Raw genomic sequence first — 21,527 nt, forward strand, 5'->3', positions numbered from 1 at the left:
TTTTATATTTCGTTTAGCTTGCCATAGATAAGATCTATGTTAATTGTCCGTAGAAGCATATTATTGTACCATGTCGAAAGATAACCCAAGAAATGCAATTGTTGATATTTTTAGTACAAAATTAGTAGTCATTCTTTGATAGGAAAAGATCAGTGGTATGGGCTCTTAAGTTGAATTAGTTTGTAAACTTCGTTTATTTGTACTTTTTATGCTATCGAAGGACAACCTCAGAGCAAAAATGCAACAATATGCGTTGACATTTTTAGCACAAAATTAATAGTCATTCTTTGATGGGAAAATATCAGGTGGCAGCCCAGACTTGAAGTCACAACGTTCTAGTGGTGATTAGGGGGCCTGCAAAATTGTCCTAATGAGTTAAAATTACTAGGGTAAAAATAGCATCTTGGGCGCGACCACGCATACTGTATATTGTTTTTGGAAACCACATTCGAACTGTGGCTAAAATCAGTTTAACGGTAGAATTGTTAAAAAATAGTGTGACCGAATTTCGGACATTGGCACGATTTATAGTGATATTGTCGAAAATGATGGGTAAATTATTTGTCAAGTATTATTAAATAAAATAGTGGCTTAATTTTTTGAAAGTGTGAAAGGCTGAAAAATGTGCCATTTTATTGGAATAGAGACTGTTATAATGAAGAGCAAATCATTTCTTTCTTCTTTTCCTTTCATACGAGATGGATTATGTATTAAAGACAGTACTATATGATAAGCGATTATTTACCACAATAGTTTTTATGTTTGTACAGAGTGATAAAAAAGAATATTTAAATGTACTTTATGGTCCGTAAAGCGTTGGCGTATTTAGTTTTATTACTTTTAATAATTTATTTTGTTGATTCAGTTATGTATATATTTAGTATTTACTCAGCCGGTTTATGAATAAAACAAGAGTCCAAATGCTAAATCAATCTACAAAATGAGCCAATTCAGAAAGCAATTCTGCTTATTGTAGGCTCACTTTCATTGAATCCTTATTGTCACTAAGGATTTCCTAAGAGTGAATCGTATTTTCTTCACTAGAGATTTTAAGAAGACGTGAATGGTTGAAATCAGAAGTCACAATCTACATTTTCTTTTCGAGGAAATCGCAAAAATATTTTGAGGTAGTATGAGGTATGTGCAAATTCGACTGCAATCTTTATAATAAGAAATAGTCGCTTGCCTCTAGGATTTGTGTGCTACTACTAACAACTCACTGCAGCACCATGCCGCCTGAGGCCAACACAGCTACGCACGCTCCTCCTCCATCCCAATCTATTTAAAGGCTCCCTCTTTACTGCATCCTAAGAAGTTCCCATTTCCCTTAAATCTTTCCATACAACTAACTCCCACCCCAACCTAGGAAGACCGGATTTCCGTTAAGGTATCAGCTCCTAAGTAATCGGGGATAGTGTGACTAAAATAACTTGAACTAGAACCAAAGTTTTATTGTATTTTTCGAAAATCAGAAATTTCTGCTTTTAAAGAAAAGAGTATCTCATTTTTGTTTGTTAAAGAAAAACAAGTATATAACCTTTTTGTAAGTTCTTTACAGTTTAAAGTTTATTCTTGAATATGGATGCCATCCCTATCATGCTAGCCGGAAAGATTGAGTTGCTTCAACTGGAAGGAGGGCATGTGTCTCCTTTATTGTTTGCCCCTCCTCCTAGATTTTGAAATATCTTTTTTTTGGGGGGGGGGGGTAATGTTATTGAAAATGCCTCTTTTGGTATTTTGATAAAAGAAATTGAAAACAACAAATTTGCTCCAACCCCTAGATTTTAAAAATAAATTTTGTCCCCCTCTAAATTTGGGTGAATTACGTCACTGGAAAGACTGCAGTCAAAACGTCCTAAGCAAAGGGTACTCTCCCTTTAGGTTTTACATGAGAAATAATAATGAGCACTCATAAAGTGCCAGTCGTTAGTCTTCATTTCGTACCATCTCTGGATATTTCGGTCAAATATACAGTGACCGTAATTCAGTTTGCCTGCTGATGACGGCCACTGTATATGTGATCGAAATATCCAGATATTTTTCTTGTTGTTTCACTGTCAAATAAAAGAATTTGTCCCTATTGAACGTTATTTGTACGTCATGGAAAGGCAGAGTGGTCTTCAAAAATCCCTAATTTTTATTTCGACCTTTGATTTCACATCCTGAGTAATCAGGGATAGTGGAACTTTCAGACCTTTAAAACAAATTTAAAAAACAACCAAATTTCACAAAAATAATGAAAATATTCATTAATCACGAGATTACAAGGGGTTGCCTGGATCAAAAGGCACATCCCTTTTTACTGTAGCTGCCCTGTCGATATTTTATGATTATTACTTGAATCTTGACTGGATATTTTTGTAGTTCGTGTCGGAAAGTGTGCTGATACGATAAGCAGGGTTACGTATACGATTCGCAACTAACAGGAAAGACTTTAAATAACCATTAAGAATAAGGGATTACCATTTAACCCAAGCCTAAGAATACACATATTAAAGCCTCTTTCTTCTTTTTATTACTATAGAGGCGCTTTTGCATCGTCTCAGGTGGCACCACAGGATGGAAACCTTATATGGAACATACTAATTAAAACTATCGGGATAAGTGAATACTTTCTTAGAATACACTGCTTTTCTATTTACAAATAAAACAAAATGAAAATATAGAAAAAAAAATCAACATTTCGAATAAGACAGTGGGAAACGAGAAAAACAAACCTTTTTTCACTCATAATAATAAAAGTCTGAATATTTCGGCTTCACGTCCGGAAACCTTTATCAACGGGGAAAAATAGAAACCAAACAGTTTAAACTATATTAAACAAAACACAAAGAAAAGGAAAAAAGAATCGATAAAAAAACTTAACAGTGCTAAAACAGTGCTATCTCGGATATTCAGACAAAAGCCTTAACGTTCTTTTATACATCCTGAATAATCAGAAGGTAGTAAAACTTTCAAAACTTTCAAATTCTGCTTTTAAACCACGTTGAAGACAAAAAGTCAGGATATCATATGTCGCTTCTCCTAAAAATCGATATCTCGGTTTTGACTCTAATTTACGATGTCAAACAAAAGTACGAAAAATGCATTGGAATATTTGCATAATTTTTTTTAGAATACAGTTTATTCTAGATTTAGTAAAATAGCACAAGCACTTTGAATGTGCTTGGGACATGCACAAGTAAGTTAAAAATACGCAAATACCGCAAAGAAGGAAAGCGTGAAGTAAAGAATAGAAAAATAACTCATTGCGGCACAACGGCGCCGGAGCCAAAAGACGGAACTGCAAAGCTATTTCAAGTTTCTTTGGCTATATTCGCCACAAGGGTTGCTACTCCTTGTGCGTCCAGGCAGGTTTGAATCGTAGCTTCTATAGTTTTCAGACAAAGCTGAGTTTCTACAAAGCAGATGCCGTATTGTGTATTGTACTAGCCAAAGAATCTGTTGGACAACAAGTACAAAAACAACAACCGTATCGTATGCTCTTTTGTGAGAACTGTAGAAAAATAATTCACTCCCTTCTCCAGAAAGTCTAGTTTTCCTTACCTTTACAAAAAAATAACTTACCGAAAGTTCCAACTCGATCTCCAAGATATGAGATAAAACAGGGTATACTTACAAATAAGGGTGTATCAAGAATTTTTGTTCGGGAGGATTTTTTTGTAGAGGGTTTCCAAAAAAACGCACTAAATATTCGTTTCTCTCTGCATTTTTGTTACTTTTTTACGAGTTGGACATTTTTCTTTCTTTTTTTTTGGGGGGGGGGGGGCTCGGTAACACTCCCTGGATAAGGTTTAGCTTACCGAACATGCATGGCATTTATTACCTTTTGATAAAATCTTATTACTGAGTATAATTTCTATTGAGATATAGTCGCTTGACATTAGGGAAAAAAACGCATGCTCTCTTGTGAGCATCCAAAAAACAACTCACCCATCTGATTTCTGCTCTCAGTAAAACTGTTCTGTTCCCTTTCTACATTATCCATCGAATCACGTCGTAATTTTCACATTAGCTATTAGCTAGCTGCATCAGCACTGTCAATTATACATTTATTAGCTACCCTTCTCGTAATTCTTTGCTTTAAAGCTTAATTTTGAAGGTGGAAGCCACCTCCATCATAATAGCCAGAAAGATTGCGTTGCAAATACATTCTTAGACAACACTGGCTATCCATGACGCTTGACAAAAAATGAAAAAATTCGTTTCATGGTTTCTAAATTATTTCAAATTTTTTCGTTTTTTTTGTCAAACCTCACTGCGGTATAAATATCCTAAGCAGAGTACTATCTTTCTAGGCTAGAAATAAGAAATATTAATTTGTAAAATCTGGAAAAATAGCAGTGACCAATTTTTAAAAGGAATAAAGGGACGAATATTCATATGATAAGAATTTACTTATTTCTAGCATTTTATTATCAATTCAATTTATATACACGTAAAGGGGAAAGCAATAAAAATACTCTTGTAATAAACAGATAAATAAAAAAAGCTATGAAAAGAAAAAATATGACATCAGTAATCTTCCATTCCGCCAAACCTTCCTTTCTTACATGTTTTTCGGTTGTGCCCTGAAAATCGACGAAAGAGTTAGCTGATAAAATAGAAAAGACTTAGCGCTAAAACAAAAATAAAAAAATAGCAATGTTCTCTGATAACATACATGTCTTTTCTAAGGACCAATTTGGTGTCGGGTTTCAGTCATTCCACAGAAACAGCAATTACGGCACTTGCAGTACAAAGCAACGTTTGCTTTTAATTCAGTAATTTTTATTCCAGTTGAAAAAACATAAAAATAACACAAAAGAAACAATATACAAAATAAATAATAATAAAAACAAGAACAAGCAAAATATAGATAATATAGCCAAGCCGAGATTACGAGGCTTGTACATTTTTTGTCATATTGGCAATGAAAGGAGTAAAAGAGGGGCACAAAATGCCTCAACATGCTCATTATCAGATACCAAAAGACGCTCACAAACCGAACAGCTGGTTGAACATTCTTCTTACTTAAACACTTTTTCGCATGCTGACCTATGGTCTGCATTGCGCAGGTACCGATCCCCTGATTCGATGCCTTCGGCCGGGAGTGCGATGCGTGGTTGGTGGCAAATGTTTTCCCCCCAGATTTCTTCAGGTACCCATTTAGAGCTGAATCGACTCCGGCTGAGCTTACAGAGTCACACCATTGACTCCCGTCCCAAACCAAATAACCAGGACTCGAACCCCGACCTCAGGGTTTAAAGTCTGAAGCGCTAACCACTCGGCTAGGACGGCTAGTTGAACATTGAACACTAGGCTGGTTGAACATTGACAAACGAAAATTAGTACACAACATCAACATAACGAGGCAGTTTATGCAGGAAGCATAGAGCATCCACTTTTTAGTATTTTAATTGAATGTAGTAAGTCCACATTTTTTTTCCTTTAGACAAATAAAAAAAAAAACAAAAATTATAGTGAAGGGCGAATTATAGCCCATAGTACCCGAAACATTACAATCGAATGCAATCTTCAGTGAAATACTTGACAATAGATTATGTCCCTAGCTGTGTGCTACACAGACAAATATTGTCTGCAGTAAAATGGGAGCTGTCATCCCCCTTAATATACACTTACCTCAATATTCCTTTTAAGAGTTTATGTAGATTAAAAAGATTTAACAAATGAATAAATGCCTCATAGTTTTGTAAAGTGGGTGTTCCAATGCACCAATTATTTTTTTGTGAACTTTTTTTTTTATAAAACTACATTTCATAATAAAAATATTTTTTACTTTTTTTTTATCTTACACCGCTTTGATATCGGGTAGACCATGAATAGTGTGACAATAAGAGACCACCCAAAATATTGAGTTACAGTCAGCAATACTCTACACAATTTATTAGCTTCACTTGAATTGATTTACAGATCCAGTTTACAGTACTTTTACTGAATATCAATGATTGATTTACTAAGTATCAGCTTTACTGAGAGTCATTGCTCTGCTAAAAATCAGTGATTGGTTTAGTTTAAAAATCTATACGTTTCTTAATTTTTTATAATGCAGGTCAGGTTACTCCCTAGAACAAGCATTTACGACACTGTATTATAATCAATGATTACAAATTTAAATCATTATGCTATGGGTTTTTTCTATGGCCTCAAAAAGCTTTTAGGTTCACTTAACTTTCAGCATTGTCTTATAAAATCAGAGATGATGTACTAGAAACTAATAATCGTAATTATGCAGTCTTAATATTATTGTTGAAATAAATCAGGATTATGTAATAACAATAACTTATATGAAAAACCGTAGCAAGGGTGCCGGTAGGAAATTTTCCCGGGGGTGGGGGGCAGACGCCAATAATAGCAGTGGCGGTTGGGTGACAGTTTTGGTGGTTTAGGGCACCAAACTACAACTTTATTCCGAAGAGGACGAATTTGCAATCAATTTAAAATTCTGAAAAGCTAATTGATTTAAAAGTATAAATAACTATATTTTACGCTTTCTAGTTGTAAAAGAAGTAATGCCACATAGTGGCAGTACTGGTTTCAACGAAGGTGATTTGCTTTATATGTCATGATATAAGGCTTCATTTGGTGATCTGTTATTGCGTATTAGCTATAATGAGGGGGGGGGGTGAGTCATTGTTTAGGAGGGGGTAGGGTAGATTCCTACAAAGTACATTTTAATGGACAAAATGCTTACTCTTCATGAGGCTTCAGATAAATGTTAAAAGAGGTAGGGGGAGTAGGAATTGATTAAAATGTTTTTCTATACTTACTTGTACTTGGATAAGGACACAAGCTATGTAGCCCTCTCTTGCGATAGGATCTGGCAGACTGTTGAATTCCACAGGTTACGGTCTTGGGTTAATGGGACGATAATTTCAAGCCATGAAGGGTCCCATCTGCGACGATGTCTCCGGAAACCGCCAATTGGCTCGAGGTCAGATTTGACTGTGTTAAGCCAAGTTTTGGCTTGTTCTCCACGTTGTTTCCTCCAACTATGTGCTGGTTTGAAGAGTAGGCTTTGAGTTGTGAAAGTCTCGGCTGGTCTTCGGCAAACATAACCGAAACAGGACAGGCAGTAGCGTTGAATTATGGATGTTATGTCGTAATTTTGGGCACATCGTTGACGGATTACCGTATTTGGGATTCGTTTGCTGAGTCGTAGACCCAAAATGCTTCTCAGGTAGCTATATTCAAAACTGTTGAGGGCGTGTGCCTCGGTGACTTTTAAGGGTCACGCATCAGAGCCGCAATGTAAAAACGATGAGACGAAAGTATCGCAAATAAGAATTTTTGTTTTCCAGCAGATTATCTTCCTTTTCCATAGCGGCTTCCACAGCTGTGCAAAGACAGCAGAAGCTGATACAATCCAGCATTGAATTTCTTCGCTACGTCCACCATTAATGACAATGTATGATCTAAGATACTCAAATTTATTGACAACTTCAATCTGCCTATGGTTAAGGGTTATAGGGGTAGAGTTTATACCCGGGGCATTAGACGTAGCTTTAGTCTCGTCAGTATTAATCTTGAGCCCCTCTGGGGGGCTCATACAGCTAATATGTGTGCAGAAAAGACGAGGCAGGTCATCATCAGCCCCGCCATGAAATTTCCTTGGGGTGGCAAATACTGCTAGGAACTTAGATTTCAGCAATTTTAAATAGTAATATTTTTATTTATATGAAGTACTTAAATGCATTTAAAAAAATGTATGTAATGTTTTTTTCGGTAAGAAAATCCCTTCGTAGATGTTTTGATGGCTTCAGTTATGTAGAAGATCAAAAGTCCCACAGAATTTCCATCCATACAAACAATAATACACCTTTTCGTCCAACCGAAATTGTTTAGTAACAATATTAACAAGGACCTTTCACCAGAATAACTGTTCACCACCAATTTTTTAAGTATATTCAAATTTTATCCAAAATTGATGATGTAAATATAAACGTAGGACAGTACTAATAAACGGACGATTATTGATTTGCACATTTCAAAAGCAATTAACCAAGGATTCAAGGGACCGGTACTTCAAATTATATATTGGCTAGGCCTGGGTATGATTTGGAAAACAATCAGAAATTAAATAAAAAAAGAGCTTTTCAACTTAAGCAAGGAACAGATTTGAAATTTATTTGAACAGATTATTCTTTGTATGAAAAGGGCTGCCTCCTCCTTAGCTCCTTACTCTTTACTGTGAAGTTTGTTTTCTTTTCCAAATTTTTAAAGAAAATTTACAATTTCATGAGCAAGGTGTTGAGAAGGGGGCAGTCCCCCTTATATACAGAGTAATTTTTATTTGTTCCAGGTTTTAACTTGCTCCTTACTTTAGTTGAAAAACCTTTTCTATGTGTTTATTTGTATTTCATGAAACTGTAAAGTCTTTTTAATGCAATACTTTTTGTAACGCAGAAAAAACGATCAATATTCCAATGATTTCTGCTTGGATTCAGAGGGGTCGAACAGTTCGTGGTATTGAACTGTAAGTAAGAAGCGACCCGGCTCAATTGTAACCAAAACTCTAAAAACGAAATTTTGATACCAATAGATAAATCAAAAGAATTGGCTTATTATGCTAAGTTTAGTCTTACCCGTCAAAAGCTACGAGCCTGAGAATATTTTTTCTTATTTTCGAAAAAAGGAGAAAGACCCCCTTTAAGTCATATGATTTTAATTAAAATCACACCATCAGATTCAGCGTATCAAAGAATCCTACTGTAGAAGTTTCAAGCTCATATCTGCAAAAATGTGGAACTTTGTAATTTGGAATTTTGTAAAACACCGAAATATTTAATGCCTTTAGACTTAGCGTTTATAAAAAGTAACACATTATCGAAGTAGTTTGTTCTTAGTAAAACCTTAAAACTAAAATAAAGAAAAGCAAATAAAAAATTTTAATTCAATATTTTTAATTTAATTTTGAAAACCAAAAGCCAACGTATTTGACACCTTTATGTTTCATAACTGTAAAAAATTTAATTTTTTTCAAAGTGACAACTAGATAAATAGAATCACTCCTGGAAAAAAAGATAATAAAACACGAAAAACGTATCCGTTTAGGGAGAATATTCTGAAACTCCCAGCATTCCATTCAGGGGAAACATTTCTGATTATAGTGGCTTCATATATCAGCTCATGGGTACTCTTGCAATGCAAGCAAAAGTTGACGACATATTCTTACCAAAATTGGCCCTTATTAAGTTGTTTTCCTTGTATTTTCTATAATTATACGAACTTTCTTGTGTTCTAATAACTGCACTAATTACTAATAAACAAATACATATTTAGGATCACCATAAAAAGCGGATTCTTTGATTGAATGTTATCAATAGTTAGGTTCTTATACTTTCGTTATTGACAAGGATTATTGCTTTTTACAATTCATTACTATGAAGAATTTGATTTATTTTTTTGCTCCAACCAAATCATATAGAAAAATGTTTGTGGAAAACTGGAAAAGGGTCACTCAATCACAATTAGAACTTGTATTTTCCTTATTAAGGGTCAAAATCTATTGGTAGGCAGCCAACAATGGGGAAACACACATTTTTTCCATGGTTTTTCCCTATCTGCTCTCTTTCCTTGCTTCCTTATAATTACTTTATAGTCACAAATTTCCAGGGGGCATGCCCCTGCCCTCTCCTGCCGGCGCCCATGCCCTGTAGGAGTATAAGAAAAGAAACCAAAAAGAGAGACAAAAAATAAATAAGCACAAAAAAACTAAAAAAACAGACATGAACAATTTTTTAAATCGATCATCAAACTTATGAGACAGATCAGCCGTTTTTCAGGAAATATCATAAGCACCGTACCGAAATATTGCGAAATATTCAACACTTTTAATTGTATTATTATATTATACATATAATAATATCCAATTCGTTTTTGGGTTTTCAGGATATAAATGGAAAACATTTAAGAAAGAAAGGTTGGGCAGAATGGAAGATAATTGACGTTATTTGTTGGTCAAGCTACAACTTTATCTTCCAATTCAATTAGGTATTTATGTCTTCAATTGGGAGCACTAATCAGAGCCACAAGAAGGTTTATAATTAATCTCCTCAAAGAAAAACTATAAAAATTCTACAGGCTATGCCAACCTATAAAACAACTATTGGATTTGCTTTTCCTCCAAGGCGGAGAGAATTTTAAAAATAGGCATAAAAAAAACATGGTGAGAAGAAAGCGTTACATAGTAAACTAAGCATTCTACTGTCAAATTGGCACTGGCTTAACGAGAAGCCTGTAGCATTTTTTTATTTTTCTTTTAGGAAGTCAATTATAGCTTTCTTGTGGCTCTAATTAAGGTTCTCAACGGAAAATATAAATACCTAATTGAATTGGAAAATAAAATTGTAGCTTGAACAACCAATTGCAAAACAAGGAGGGATTATAGGAACAAGATTTTCAGACTTGGAAGAAGCGTCTGTAAGACCTATCTCATAACGTCCGGAGTAAACAAAATCTACGGCATTCTGGAGTGCCAACAGATTATTCGCTAAAGGAAGGAAATCATAGATGCAAGATAAGTCACTTGAATCGACAGATGGCTCATTCAGGTATGGCGGAGTCTGTCGAGTAACTACTTTAATGATATTGTTGAATATTGCAGGGATTAGAGCAAAGGCTTGCTTAACATAATTGTGTATATGAACAAGATTGCTGAAAGAACCTTACGATCGTACCCGGATTCAGAATTTCTTCCATAGACAGGCATATACAAATGGATTCTATCTACCTCTAATGAGAGACATAATTACTTGTGATTGAAAAACCAAGTCAAATCCCTAACAATGTTAATGCCATGAACATAGAAGCTACACGTGGACTATTTGTGCGTTTCAAAGATCGCAAAAATGGTCATATGGGAATTTCACGTATCGAGTTACTCTTAAAAACTAAAATGGTTATGGCCTAATCACACCTCATGCTCATTTCATTTAAAATAAACCTCGCAAGAAGTTTTCCAATTGTACAGCATACAGTTATCGGCCCGTGGCGAGGTTTCGGATTTTTATTCTTCTTTAGAATATACGTTACTAGACCTTCACGTCACGCATCAGGTATAAACTTCAGGGTAACACACTTAACCAGATCAGATTTTCACCATGGCCGCCTGGAGCAATGCCTGAAAACCCTGGACTGATAAAATTTCTTGCACGGCCTCATTTCGCAAAATGACCCAAAAACATATCTGGAAATGTTATATCGAGTGGATCAGGGAAAATAAAGAGGAGAATTGGCTATCCCAAATGCCAATATCAATTGAATTGACCCCAGATAAAGAAGACGAGGTAGGTTTTGACGCGTTACGCCATACCTAGGGATATTCTTAATATTAATATTAACAAATTTGACAGCGTTTCCACTATTGCAATGTTTCATTGTATACAAGTTTCATAGGTTTAATCATCTTAAAAAAACAACATGGCCGAGCTAGCCACGCTCGGCCTAAATACGAAACCCAAACTTTTCCCCATGTTCAGCACTCTAAAGTTTAACCTCTTCACGTCCAACGTCTTTTATCACGCCCGAATCAAATTTTAATGGAAGGTAGAGAAAGAGAAGCAGAGACTTTTAATGAATGAACTAATACCACCATGTACAAGTTTAGACCTAAAGTGCTGCCATTTCCGAAAGTACCTGGTAGAGGAAATGGAGTGAAGATTTTTGAAAAAATAAAGTCTCATGTGCTTTGATACAGTTATACAGGAAGATTTAGACGATAAAAGCTCTAGAGAGAGAGGGGAGGGGGTAAAGCTTCCAACGTGAATAGTAGCTGCTATATAGATAATGGTGAAGCTGTCGGATACTTGATCGTACAGACTTAAATTAGGGAGGCTTTAAAGCTTTGGTTATTTAAGGTTCATTTTTATTTTCTACAGATTCAGACTAAGCATATTATGATGTCGACCTCGAAAGCAAAATTCTTAGATATTTCCAAGTTTTTGAACAAAATAGATATCTCGAAATTTGATTCGATATCATAGGTGTTAGACAAGGGCCGGATAGCAGAATATGAACCGAGAGGGAGGCTGATTGCTCTCCAGTAGCTTTCGGCCTTTAAAAAGGACACAAGAACTTATTAATTTTTCAATCGAATGATCCGTTTTCCAAGTTTATAAAATAGCCCCTTCCATTTGAAGTTGGTGGGAAAAAAGTTAATAGCACTTTTCTGGCCCTTTTTTTCAGCTACATTTAGAGGGGAAGCAATATTTATTTTGTTATCCATCTGCATTTGGGTCCCCTTAGCCCAAAGTTTTGAATAAATTTCAGGCCAATCGAATAAACTCGACGCTTTTTTAGCCCCCTTTTCTAGATGAAGGACGAATTTCAAAGGGAAAGGTTCTTTGAATAATTTTTTGTATATTAGTCCTCTTGGCCCAAGAACTTGTGGCTCTAGGTTTCAATTGACCAGGAAAAAAGTTTTGTGGCACATTTTGGGGCCCAAAACTCTTTCCACAGCAAACTCTTCATGATTTTTTTTTTACCAAAAAATAACCCCTGAAATATGCAGTTGTTTCTGAAAAGCAAGTTTAAATTATCCTACAATAAATTTAAGGTTTTCCTAGTCAAAGACTAGAAAATTATGGTAACAGAGAAGGTACACATGGAGTATTTTATTTTTATTATTATTTTTTTTTGGGAGGGGAGGGTGAGGGGGCTCCCAGAGACGTATTATATACGAAAGTTATGTCATATTTAGACGAATATATAAACAGCCAAGGGTCAACCCTCCTGACTCGGGTGCACATTAGTTTTGTTCAGTTTTGTTAACTATTTTTTTTTTTATTTAAACACAAATCTGAAAAAAAATTCTAGTCAGACAACCAATGGACTAATGGCGCTTTTGTCACTCTTGATGTGATCCCTGTAGGAAAAAAACGAGCATGTCATAGAAACTAGTAAGGTTAATCATCCAATCAAAAAACACTTAATTACAACATATATTACAACATAATTTCTTACGTTGTAATTACAAACTATAGCTTTTTAAACGATCAGGAATCCTCAAATGTAAAGAAACCAAGTTCAGAAATGAAATTCGATCATTTTGCTGTCAAATATTCAGCTGATAAAATAATTAAATGTGCATCATAGAATAGACGGAATCAAATAATTTTAATAACAATTACGATTATCTAACTTCCGAAAACCAAATAATTTTAATGACAATGACGATATCTAACTTCCGAACATCAAATAATATTAATGACAATGACGATTATCTAACTTCCGAAAATAAAATAATTTTAATGACAATGACGATTATCTAACTTCCGAAAATCAAATAATTTTAATGACAATGACGATTATCTAACTTTCGAAAACCAAATAATTTTAATGACAATGACGATTATCTAACTTCCGAAAATCAAATAATATTAATGACAATGACGATTATCTAACTTCCGAAAATCAAATAATTTTAATGACAATGACGATTATCTAACTTCCGAAAATCAAATAATTTTAATGACAATGACGATTATCTAACTTCCGAAAATCAAATAATTTTAATGACAATGACGATTATCTAACTTCCGAAAATCAAATAATCTTAATGACAATGACGATTATATAACTTCCGAAAATCAAATAATCTTAATGACAATGACGATTATCTAACTTCCGAAAATCAAATAATCTTAATGACAATGACGATTATCTAACTTCCGAAAACCAAATAAATTCAATGACAATGACGATTATCTAACTTCCGAAAATCAAATAATCTTAATGACAATGACGATTATCTAACTTTCGAAAACCAAATAATTTTAATGACAATGACGATTATCTAACTTCCGAAAATCAAATAATCTTAATGACAATGACGATTATCTAACTTTCGAAAACCAATTAATTTTAATGACAATGACGATTATCTAACTTCCACATTAGTCATGCTGGTGATTTTGCCCTATTATTAGTCCTCTTTTTTAAAGCAAACTTTACAATGATTAGATAAAATTTATTTAAGAAATTGACTGTCATGAGTCCAGATGGACCAAATTCAAATTTTGGAGTAAAAAAGAAAAACAAGATATACCAATAAATTGACAAGAAGATAAAATATCTTGATATTATAAAAATTACATAGTTTAAAACGAGACACAAGGGTCTGCCGACAAATATTTATAGGGCTTTTAATGCATCATCTTAGATTTAGTTCTTGGTTAGAAGACTAGTAGCTTACAAAAATGGATGTCAATTTGAGGCTCAGCTAGATTCACCAATTCCAAAGACTTAAACTCGACGCCTGGTGAAGCAAGATTCTAGAGGTAATAACCAATTCACACCTATGTGAAATATATAGCAAACGAGAAAGGTTAGAATAGCTTGGCCACGTTTTAAGGATGAAGGATGGCCGATTGTGGTTTCCGGCCATCCATCCGGGGCTAAAAAAGCAAGTGGTCCCTGAATGGGGAGGAAAGAGGTTATAAGAGAGGATTTAAGGGAAATTGGAACTTCTTATGAAGGAGTAAAGAATGAAGCTTCGAATGCGTTGGAGTAATAGAGGAGGATGGCCACAGACCGCTTGGTACTGCAGTGAATTTTTAGCAGTAATAGAAGGCCTGGTCGTAGATACAATTTTCGAAAAAAATGTCCACAAACCTTCATCTCCACAGTTGCCACACACTCTCTTTCCTTGACCGCGCCCTGCAGAAGCTCCACCCCTGGCTCGTCCAATACCTCGAGAGCGATCATTACCTCTTTGTCCTCTGTGGTGGCTTGTGGAACTTCCTGCGGCTAGAGGTAGAATACTTGATTATTTTACAAGAAGACTCACAAATGGAACAACACTTTGTTGGGCAGACGCTAAATTGCAAAAACCCTATTGACTACACATGTGTTGTATACTATGACTCTGACACTGATATCACTCTCAAATTTACAAAAGATGATTGAAGATACAGAAACATTTTGAACCAAACAACTGCATCAACTGTAATCAATCAGCTACTTTACAGTTTTACCGTAAAACCGGTTTTATGGTTTTATGGTTTTAGGTGTTTCATGCTGGAGACAAAACCAGTGGTTGTTACCTAACGTCAATATTGTTGTCACAATCCTATTGTTTTCCACTTTGTTTCCAATTATTTTTAGCACATAGTCCTCTAGATGTTATTGGCACAACATTAGCACAATCACACAGTTGAGCAATGACACTTTATTAGCGCAACCTAGCATTAACACAATCTTTTAGATATCGCTTCAATTTTCTTTTTAAAGGCACTCTACTTTTATTATCAATAAGTATAACAAATAAATTTTGAATTTCTTCAAGATAAAATTATTTGTTAAATAAATACTGAAATTTTTTAAAAATAAATTTTAAAAAATAAAAAGATAAGTATAATTAAATGTATCATACTTATATGTGAATCATACTTAGGTGTGAAGTGGAGGCCATGGATAAAATTGGCGAGGATCTGGAAGATGCAACTAGAAGGCATAATAGTAAAATATTGTACTGACATGTTAATTGATAGGGAGTAGTCAATCCAGACTTGTCCCAGTTAAAGATATGAACAAGGCCACAATTAGTGATAACAAAAAGAATTAAATAGACATGGAAAGAACATTTTGAGAATGTGCTAAACCGAGATAGAGTTGCAGAAAAGATATAGAGCAAAATGAAACAGTTTGTGATACCTTGGATGTGAAGGAATATTTTTTTTGTGAGGAAGAATTAGCGACAGTACTAAAATGATTAAAAAATAAAAAGGCCCCAGCTGCTGATACTGTGGCAAATGAACCTGGACTCTGAAGGTATCAAATTATTTAGTAATATGATGCTTTTTAGACTGAGAGATGCTGTAGACAAAGCTGTAAGAGAAGAACAGTGCGATTTTAGAAAGGGTAGAGGATGTGCCGACCAGATTTTCACTCTTAGGTTAATAATTAAGAAATACCTGAGTAATCAAACATAGTCCTCAGTTTTATACATTATGAGCAAGCGTTCGATTCTGTTGATAGAAGAGCTTTAGCCAAGGTCTTATCCTTGTGTGGTATACCAGACAAATACACTAAAGTAATTAGTGCTATGTACAAGAATAAAACTGCTAGGGTTAAGGTAGGAAATGAGGTTAGCAGCTGGTTTCGTATTAAATCGGGAGTTAAGCAGGGTTGTGTTCTATTCCCCTTTAAATGGATTATTTTAAGGAGCATGGACTTTTTCTTAAGGAGCACAAGAAAGGCAATGGAAGACCACGGAATCAAATGGGGAGGAAAAACGTTCCTGGACTTAGATTATGCTCCTAGACGAAAGTGTGAGCAAAATGAACGAACTTTTAAAGGATTTGCGAGTTCAGGGTGCTAGAATAGGTTTGAAAATTAATGTTAAGGAGACTAAGTCGCTAAGGCTAGGAATACGGGAAGATGCAAGGTGACGTTGGGTAACGAAAAGATTGATCAGGTGGACAGCTCGACTTACCTTGATAGCATTATTAGTAAATACGGTAGAAGCAGTGAAGATGTTAAAAGTAGAATAACTAAGGCTCAGGGTGTTTTTTCACAGTTGAAAAAGTTTGGAAGAATAGGAAGATAAGTCTGCGAACAAAGATAAGAAAATTGGAAGCTACAATGATGACAGTGGTCAAATATGGTTGTTAAGCATGGGTGCTCTAAAAAGCGGATGAATATTTGCTAGATGTTTTCCAGAGAAATTGCCTAAGGATTGTTCTGGGTACTCGGCTGACTGCCCATATTTCAAACAGTAGGCTGTACAAAAAGTGTGGTTCAACCCCACTTTTTAAGGCTATAATGAGAGAGATTGATATGGCCAGGGCATGTTCTGCGGATGAAGGATGACAGATTACCGAAGGTTGTTCTTCTCAGACGACCTTCTAGGGCTAAACGTGAAGCAGGTCGTCAGCGATTGGGGTGGTAGGATGTCGTAAAGAAAGATTTACGGGAAGTAGGAACTTCCTGGGAGGGCATAGAGAGGGAGGCTTTGAATAGATTAGGATGGAGGAGGAGCCTGCGTAGCTTTATTGGCCTCATACGGCTTAGTCCTGCGGTGAGTTGTTAATAGTAAGGTAAAGGTAAAGGATGCGGCACTAGACCCTTAAGGTCCAAACCGGCGGTGCTGATCTCCGTTTCGTGGCCCTTCAGCCAGGAAGTGCAATGGGGGGCTGGGGGCCAGCCAACCTATGCTTTCGCAAACCCTTCCTGTTTTACCTTCCCCAGATTTTTCCAGGTACCCATTTAGAGCTGGGTTGACTCTGGCTAAGCTTACAGGGTCACACCACTGACCCGCGTCCCAAACTAAGAAACTGACCACACCAGGGATCGAACCCGAATTCACGGATTCTCAGCCCAGCGCGCGTCCACTTAGCCAGAACTGTTAATAGTAGTAGTAGTATCATACTTATATTACCTTTCTTAAGTATCATCATAATTATAATCACATGGTATTGTCGTGTTAAGAAGAGTAGGTTGCTAAGACTGGGAATATGTGAAGGTGATTTTGAGTAACGAGAAGATCGATCAAGTGGACAGCTTCACTTATTATTAGCAAAAACGGTGGGTGCACTGAAGGTGTTAAAAGTAGAATAACTAAGGCCCAGGGTTTTTCTTTACAGCTGAAAAAAGTTTGGAAGAAGAGGAAGATAAACCTGAGAACCAAGATTAGAATATTGGAAGCTACAGTGATGACAGTGGCCAAGTACGGTTCTCAAATGTGGGCGCTCTGCAAAATGGAGGAGCATTTGTTAGACGTTTTCCAGATGAATTTTTTACGGATTCTTTTGGGTACCCATCTGACTGACCTCATTTAAAACAGTAAGCTGTACGCAAAATGTGATTCTGTAGCAATTTCTAGGGCTATATTGAGAGAAAGGTTGACAATTTTAAGTACAGAATAAAGTAAAAATTTGGTACAGGATTGAAGAGTTTTACTTCATTGTCCAAACTTACATTTACTTGCAAGGATAAGATTGTCCACTGCACCAACTTTAACGTCTTTGTTCCCTTTGAAAGTTTTGAGCATTTTTCAGCCGGCGTACAGTGTTTCAACAGAAGACAACAATTTTGTCATCCATGGTGTTCCATTTTAAAGCCATTTCCACCATTGATGGTGGTATACCGTGGACAACTACAGCAAAGGGTATATGGATCGTGATCGTTACATCACGATCCTATGGATAATTTTCAGTTCACACAATCCGTGGGCAACTACAGCAAAGGTTATATGGATCGTGATCGTTACATCACGATCCTATGGATAATTTTCAGTTCACACAATCGTTCAGACTCTTTATGCTCTTTACACGCTGCACTCGCTGCAGCACTAAACCACTTGAGGACAACACATCTGCACATGCTGCACATCCTCTATCCCAATCTATTCAAGCTTCCCTCTTTATCCCCTTCCTCCCCAGTTTTTGGTATGCAATTTTTAAGCCCACCTATGATGCTTCAAAACGTGACGAGAATTTTCACATCATTCGATATCTGAAATTCAGCTTTATCTATCTACTAAATTACATTTCGATTGACACCCTTGGTGTTCCATTTTAAAAGTGTCGATTAATTGTATAATTTAAATGTGTTAATGAAATAAAAAGAAACTCGTATACTTAGAATCAACACAACAATCGATTTTTTTATGCATGTATTATATTCAAAATTCGTTTTCTGTGGTTTTTTAAAATATTTTGTTTGCCCAAAATTTGTCAATGAGCTATTCATAGAGCCACAACAATATTACTTAGGTTGTTTTTATTAGAAAAGATCTAAGCTTGCTTTAGATCTCCAAAAATGAGAAAGTTTGGAAAAATGGAATATAATAAAGAAAAGTTGAATAACTTTAAAACGTTACCCCTTGGGGGTAAATTAAAAATATCACAGAAAAAATACCTATAGAACGCTCATAAAACCTATACAGTATTACAAATTTAGGATTCACAAGGCAATATCATTTTTTAGTCCCACTTCACGATAAAAAAAGAAATTAAATCCTTTAAAAAGAAGGTTTATGTTCTCTTAAAGAGTACGTATAAAAAGGGGGAGGGAATAATAAAAATCAAAGGAACATAAAAATTGGTATCACCAGTACCGAACAAAGAAGAAGAGGAAAACTAACAGTTCATTTTTTCAGTAATGAAGGGAACAAAGGTTTTTTAATTCCTAGAGGCAAAGCAATGGATGGGGGACATGAAAGGAACGGGTTCAGAAACAGTACGTGGCAGGCGGTGTCTGGGTGGGGAGTGTCGTTTGGGGAAAATGTTTTCAGTGCGAAGATGCATTTTTTTTTGCAAAACAGAGGCACAACGTTCTTCTCCTGTGCTCAAGAATTTCCAGCTTGGCCTTTTTTAGAAGGAGTGAATATGGTACCTTACCTTCTTTAAAAATTATTCTCAGGGCTCTTTTTTGGATGGATTCGATTCTTTCTGATTCATCACAGAAGATGCCAGGATGCCAAACTGTACAAGCATATTCTAGATGCGGGCGGACTAAAGAGGTATAGATCATTAAATCATGGGATGGGGGAGCATTAAATTTATTGAATAGCTTAAGGAGAGACATAAACGCATTAGCTCTATGGACAATATCTTTCACGTGGATATCCCACTTTAAATTCGAGGAAATGGCAAACCAGAGTAATTTAAAGGAGGACATAGAAATATCTGGGGGGATAGGGTTGAGGAAAAGGGGTGTGGTTTTAAGGAAACATATTGGCATTATCATAGATTTAGAGGGGTTTACTCTCATGTCTAAGTCTGCACTGTCATCTGCAATATCATTGAGGATACTCATAGAGTTGCTTACGGTATATTTGCTCATAGACACGAGCCCGTACCTCAAATTTTAGGGAAAGGATCAAAATGTTTTCCCAAGCCCTCTTGTTATTTACAAAAGCTCAGTTTTAGGTCCTAACTTCTAAACTTCAGCTGATCTAGTACAAAGCCTGGGGCTTCAACGTATCACTAGACGAATACGTTCTATGGCAACACTAATTAGATATAATATTAATCATGATTGATGTAACACGGTAAGCATGCTAAGAATTTTATCTGGAAATAATAATAACAAAATCCTCGTTAGAATACCCATAGAAGGAGATGGTAAGAATACCATGGAGGCAAAATTATTTGTCTCTCCAGAAATTACATTTCCTTGTAATTTAGATTTGTCGCTCAGCTTTAGTAAACCCAGTTTTAAAATGCGGGCTATTTTTAATTAGTCAGGAATAATGTGATTGGCTTATTGTTAAATGTTTTTTATTTTAGTCTTATTATTCACTATTTTTTTAATAGTTTATTTTTAATTATTATTAAATTTTATTAATACCATATTATTTTATTTTTCTTATTTTTTATATTACTTTACATTTATATATTTTTTCATTGATATTTATGTATATTTTTTTACTATATTATTTTATATTTGCTTTTCTTTATCACTTTGTCCACGTCACTAAATAAATAAGTTCTAAGGCAACATTAACTAACTTAAGCTTCGAAAAAGCTTCACCTAACAAGCTTCAAGAAGAGCAAGTTCATGAGGCTTCTGTTTGACCTGGGGTGAGGGTTACATGTAAGCAATAAAAAGCAGGTTACTTGTGATAGCGTTAAGAGCACAACAAGCAATAATTGTTCAATTATTGACTACTGTGCTTTCAATGAGTTATCAAATTAAGATATAGCTTGATGTTATAGTATTCTAGATATTAAATATAATCCGTAAAAAAGATATATTTAAAGTAGTCGTTCGTTTTCAATGCAAAGTTTTATGCATTTTGGCCTCCATGGCCCTATGATAGATATAAGCTTCAAGCCGAATAAAAAATGACTGGAGATTTTTTTGGCGGAGAGAAGGGCCTGGCCTCAGCTTATTTCTAATGTCATTTATAATTTCTATTGATCCAAGGACTGAAGGATATACGTTTCAAGCCGCTAGAAAAGAAAGCAAAAACATTTCGACCAATTTTCGGCGAAAAGCCATTTTGTTTTCATTTTTTGGTGCATTGCACCAAAAAGACTTATACCAAAAAAGGTTATAAGGATATAAGTCTTAAGCTGTTACAAAAAAAGCAATTTTTAGCCCTCTTTTGTGCCAGATTTTCAGACAAGCCAATTTTGTGTTTCATTCTTTTTTTTGCGCAATGCGATCCCCAACGGTGCAAAGACTTCCTGACATAAGTTGAAGCGGATCAGAAGAATAGTTTTATGGCCCCATTTTTGGAGGGTGTATGGCCCCGTAGCACAACCTAATTTCGAGGGTGCAAAATGCACCAACGCACCGTTGGCTCCTTTTGCCAAGGGACTTATAGACGTAAATCTAAAAAATTCGTCCGCTATTCTCAACGCAAATTTAAGGTTCCGCTTTCCCCCGTACCCTCAAAGTTTAAACGCAATCCCCCAAAGCTTTCCCAAGATATTGCAGATACGATATTTTGACAACCTGGGTACACTCAGTGTCTTTCGATTAGTTGCCAGATGGATATTCGCGACCTGAAGAGAATTACCTAGACTTATAAAGTAAAATTCTTTGGTCTCAGAAAATAGGAAATTAAGGCCTAT

The 21,527-nt window shown here is 35.4% G+C and overlaps 1 protein-coding gene across 1 annotated transcript in view; it reads right to left on the reverse strand.

The window, feature by feature from the left end:
• Positions 1-4,449: 4,449 nt before the first annotated feature.
• Top3alpha (topoisomerase 3-alpha) overlaps positions 4,450-21,527 on the reverse strand; it is a 99,311-nt gene continuing 82,233 nt past the window's right edge. The window contains exons 12-13 of the mRNA XM_089092036.1: positions 14,614-14,748; positions 4,450-4,571 (exon numbers count right to left, since the gene is read on the reverse strand). Coding sequence (XP_088948162.1) covers positions 4,516-4,571; positions 14,614-14,748 — 191 coding nt within the window. The 3' untranslated portion in view covers positions 4,450-4,515. The remainder of the gene's footprint in view (positions 4,572-14,613; positions 14,749-21,527) is intronic.

The sequence above is a fragment of the Artemia sp. Qi Xiang Cuo genome, chromosome 7 (genome assembly GCF_049724085.1).
Source record: "Artemia sp. Qi Xiang Cuo chromosome 7, ASM4972408v1, whole genome shotgun sequence".
In the NCBI taxonomy this organism is placed as follows: domain Eukaryota; kingdom Metazoa; phylum Arthropoda; class Branchiopoda; order Anostraca; family Artemiidae; genus Artemia; species Artemia sp. Qi Xiang Cuo.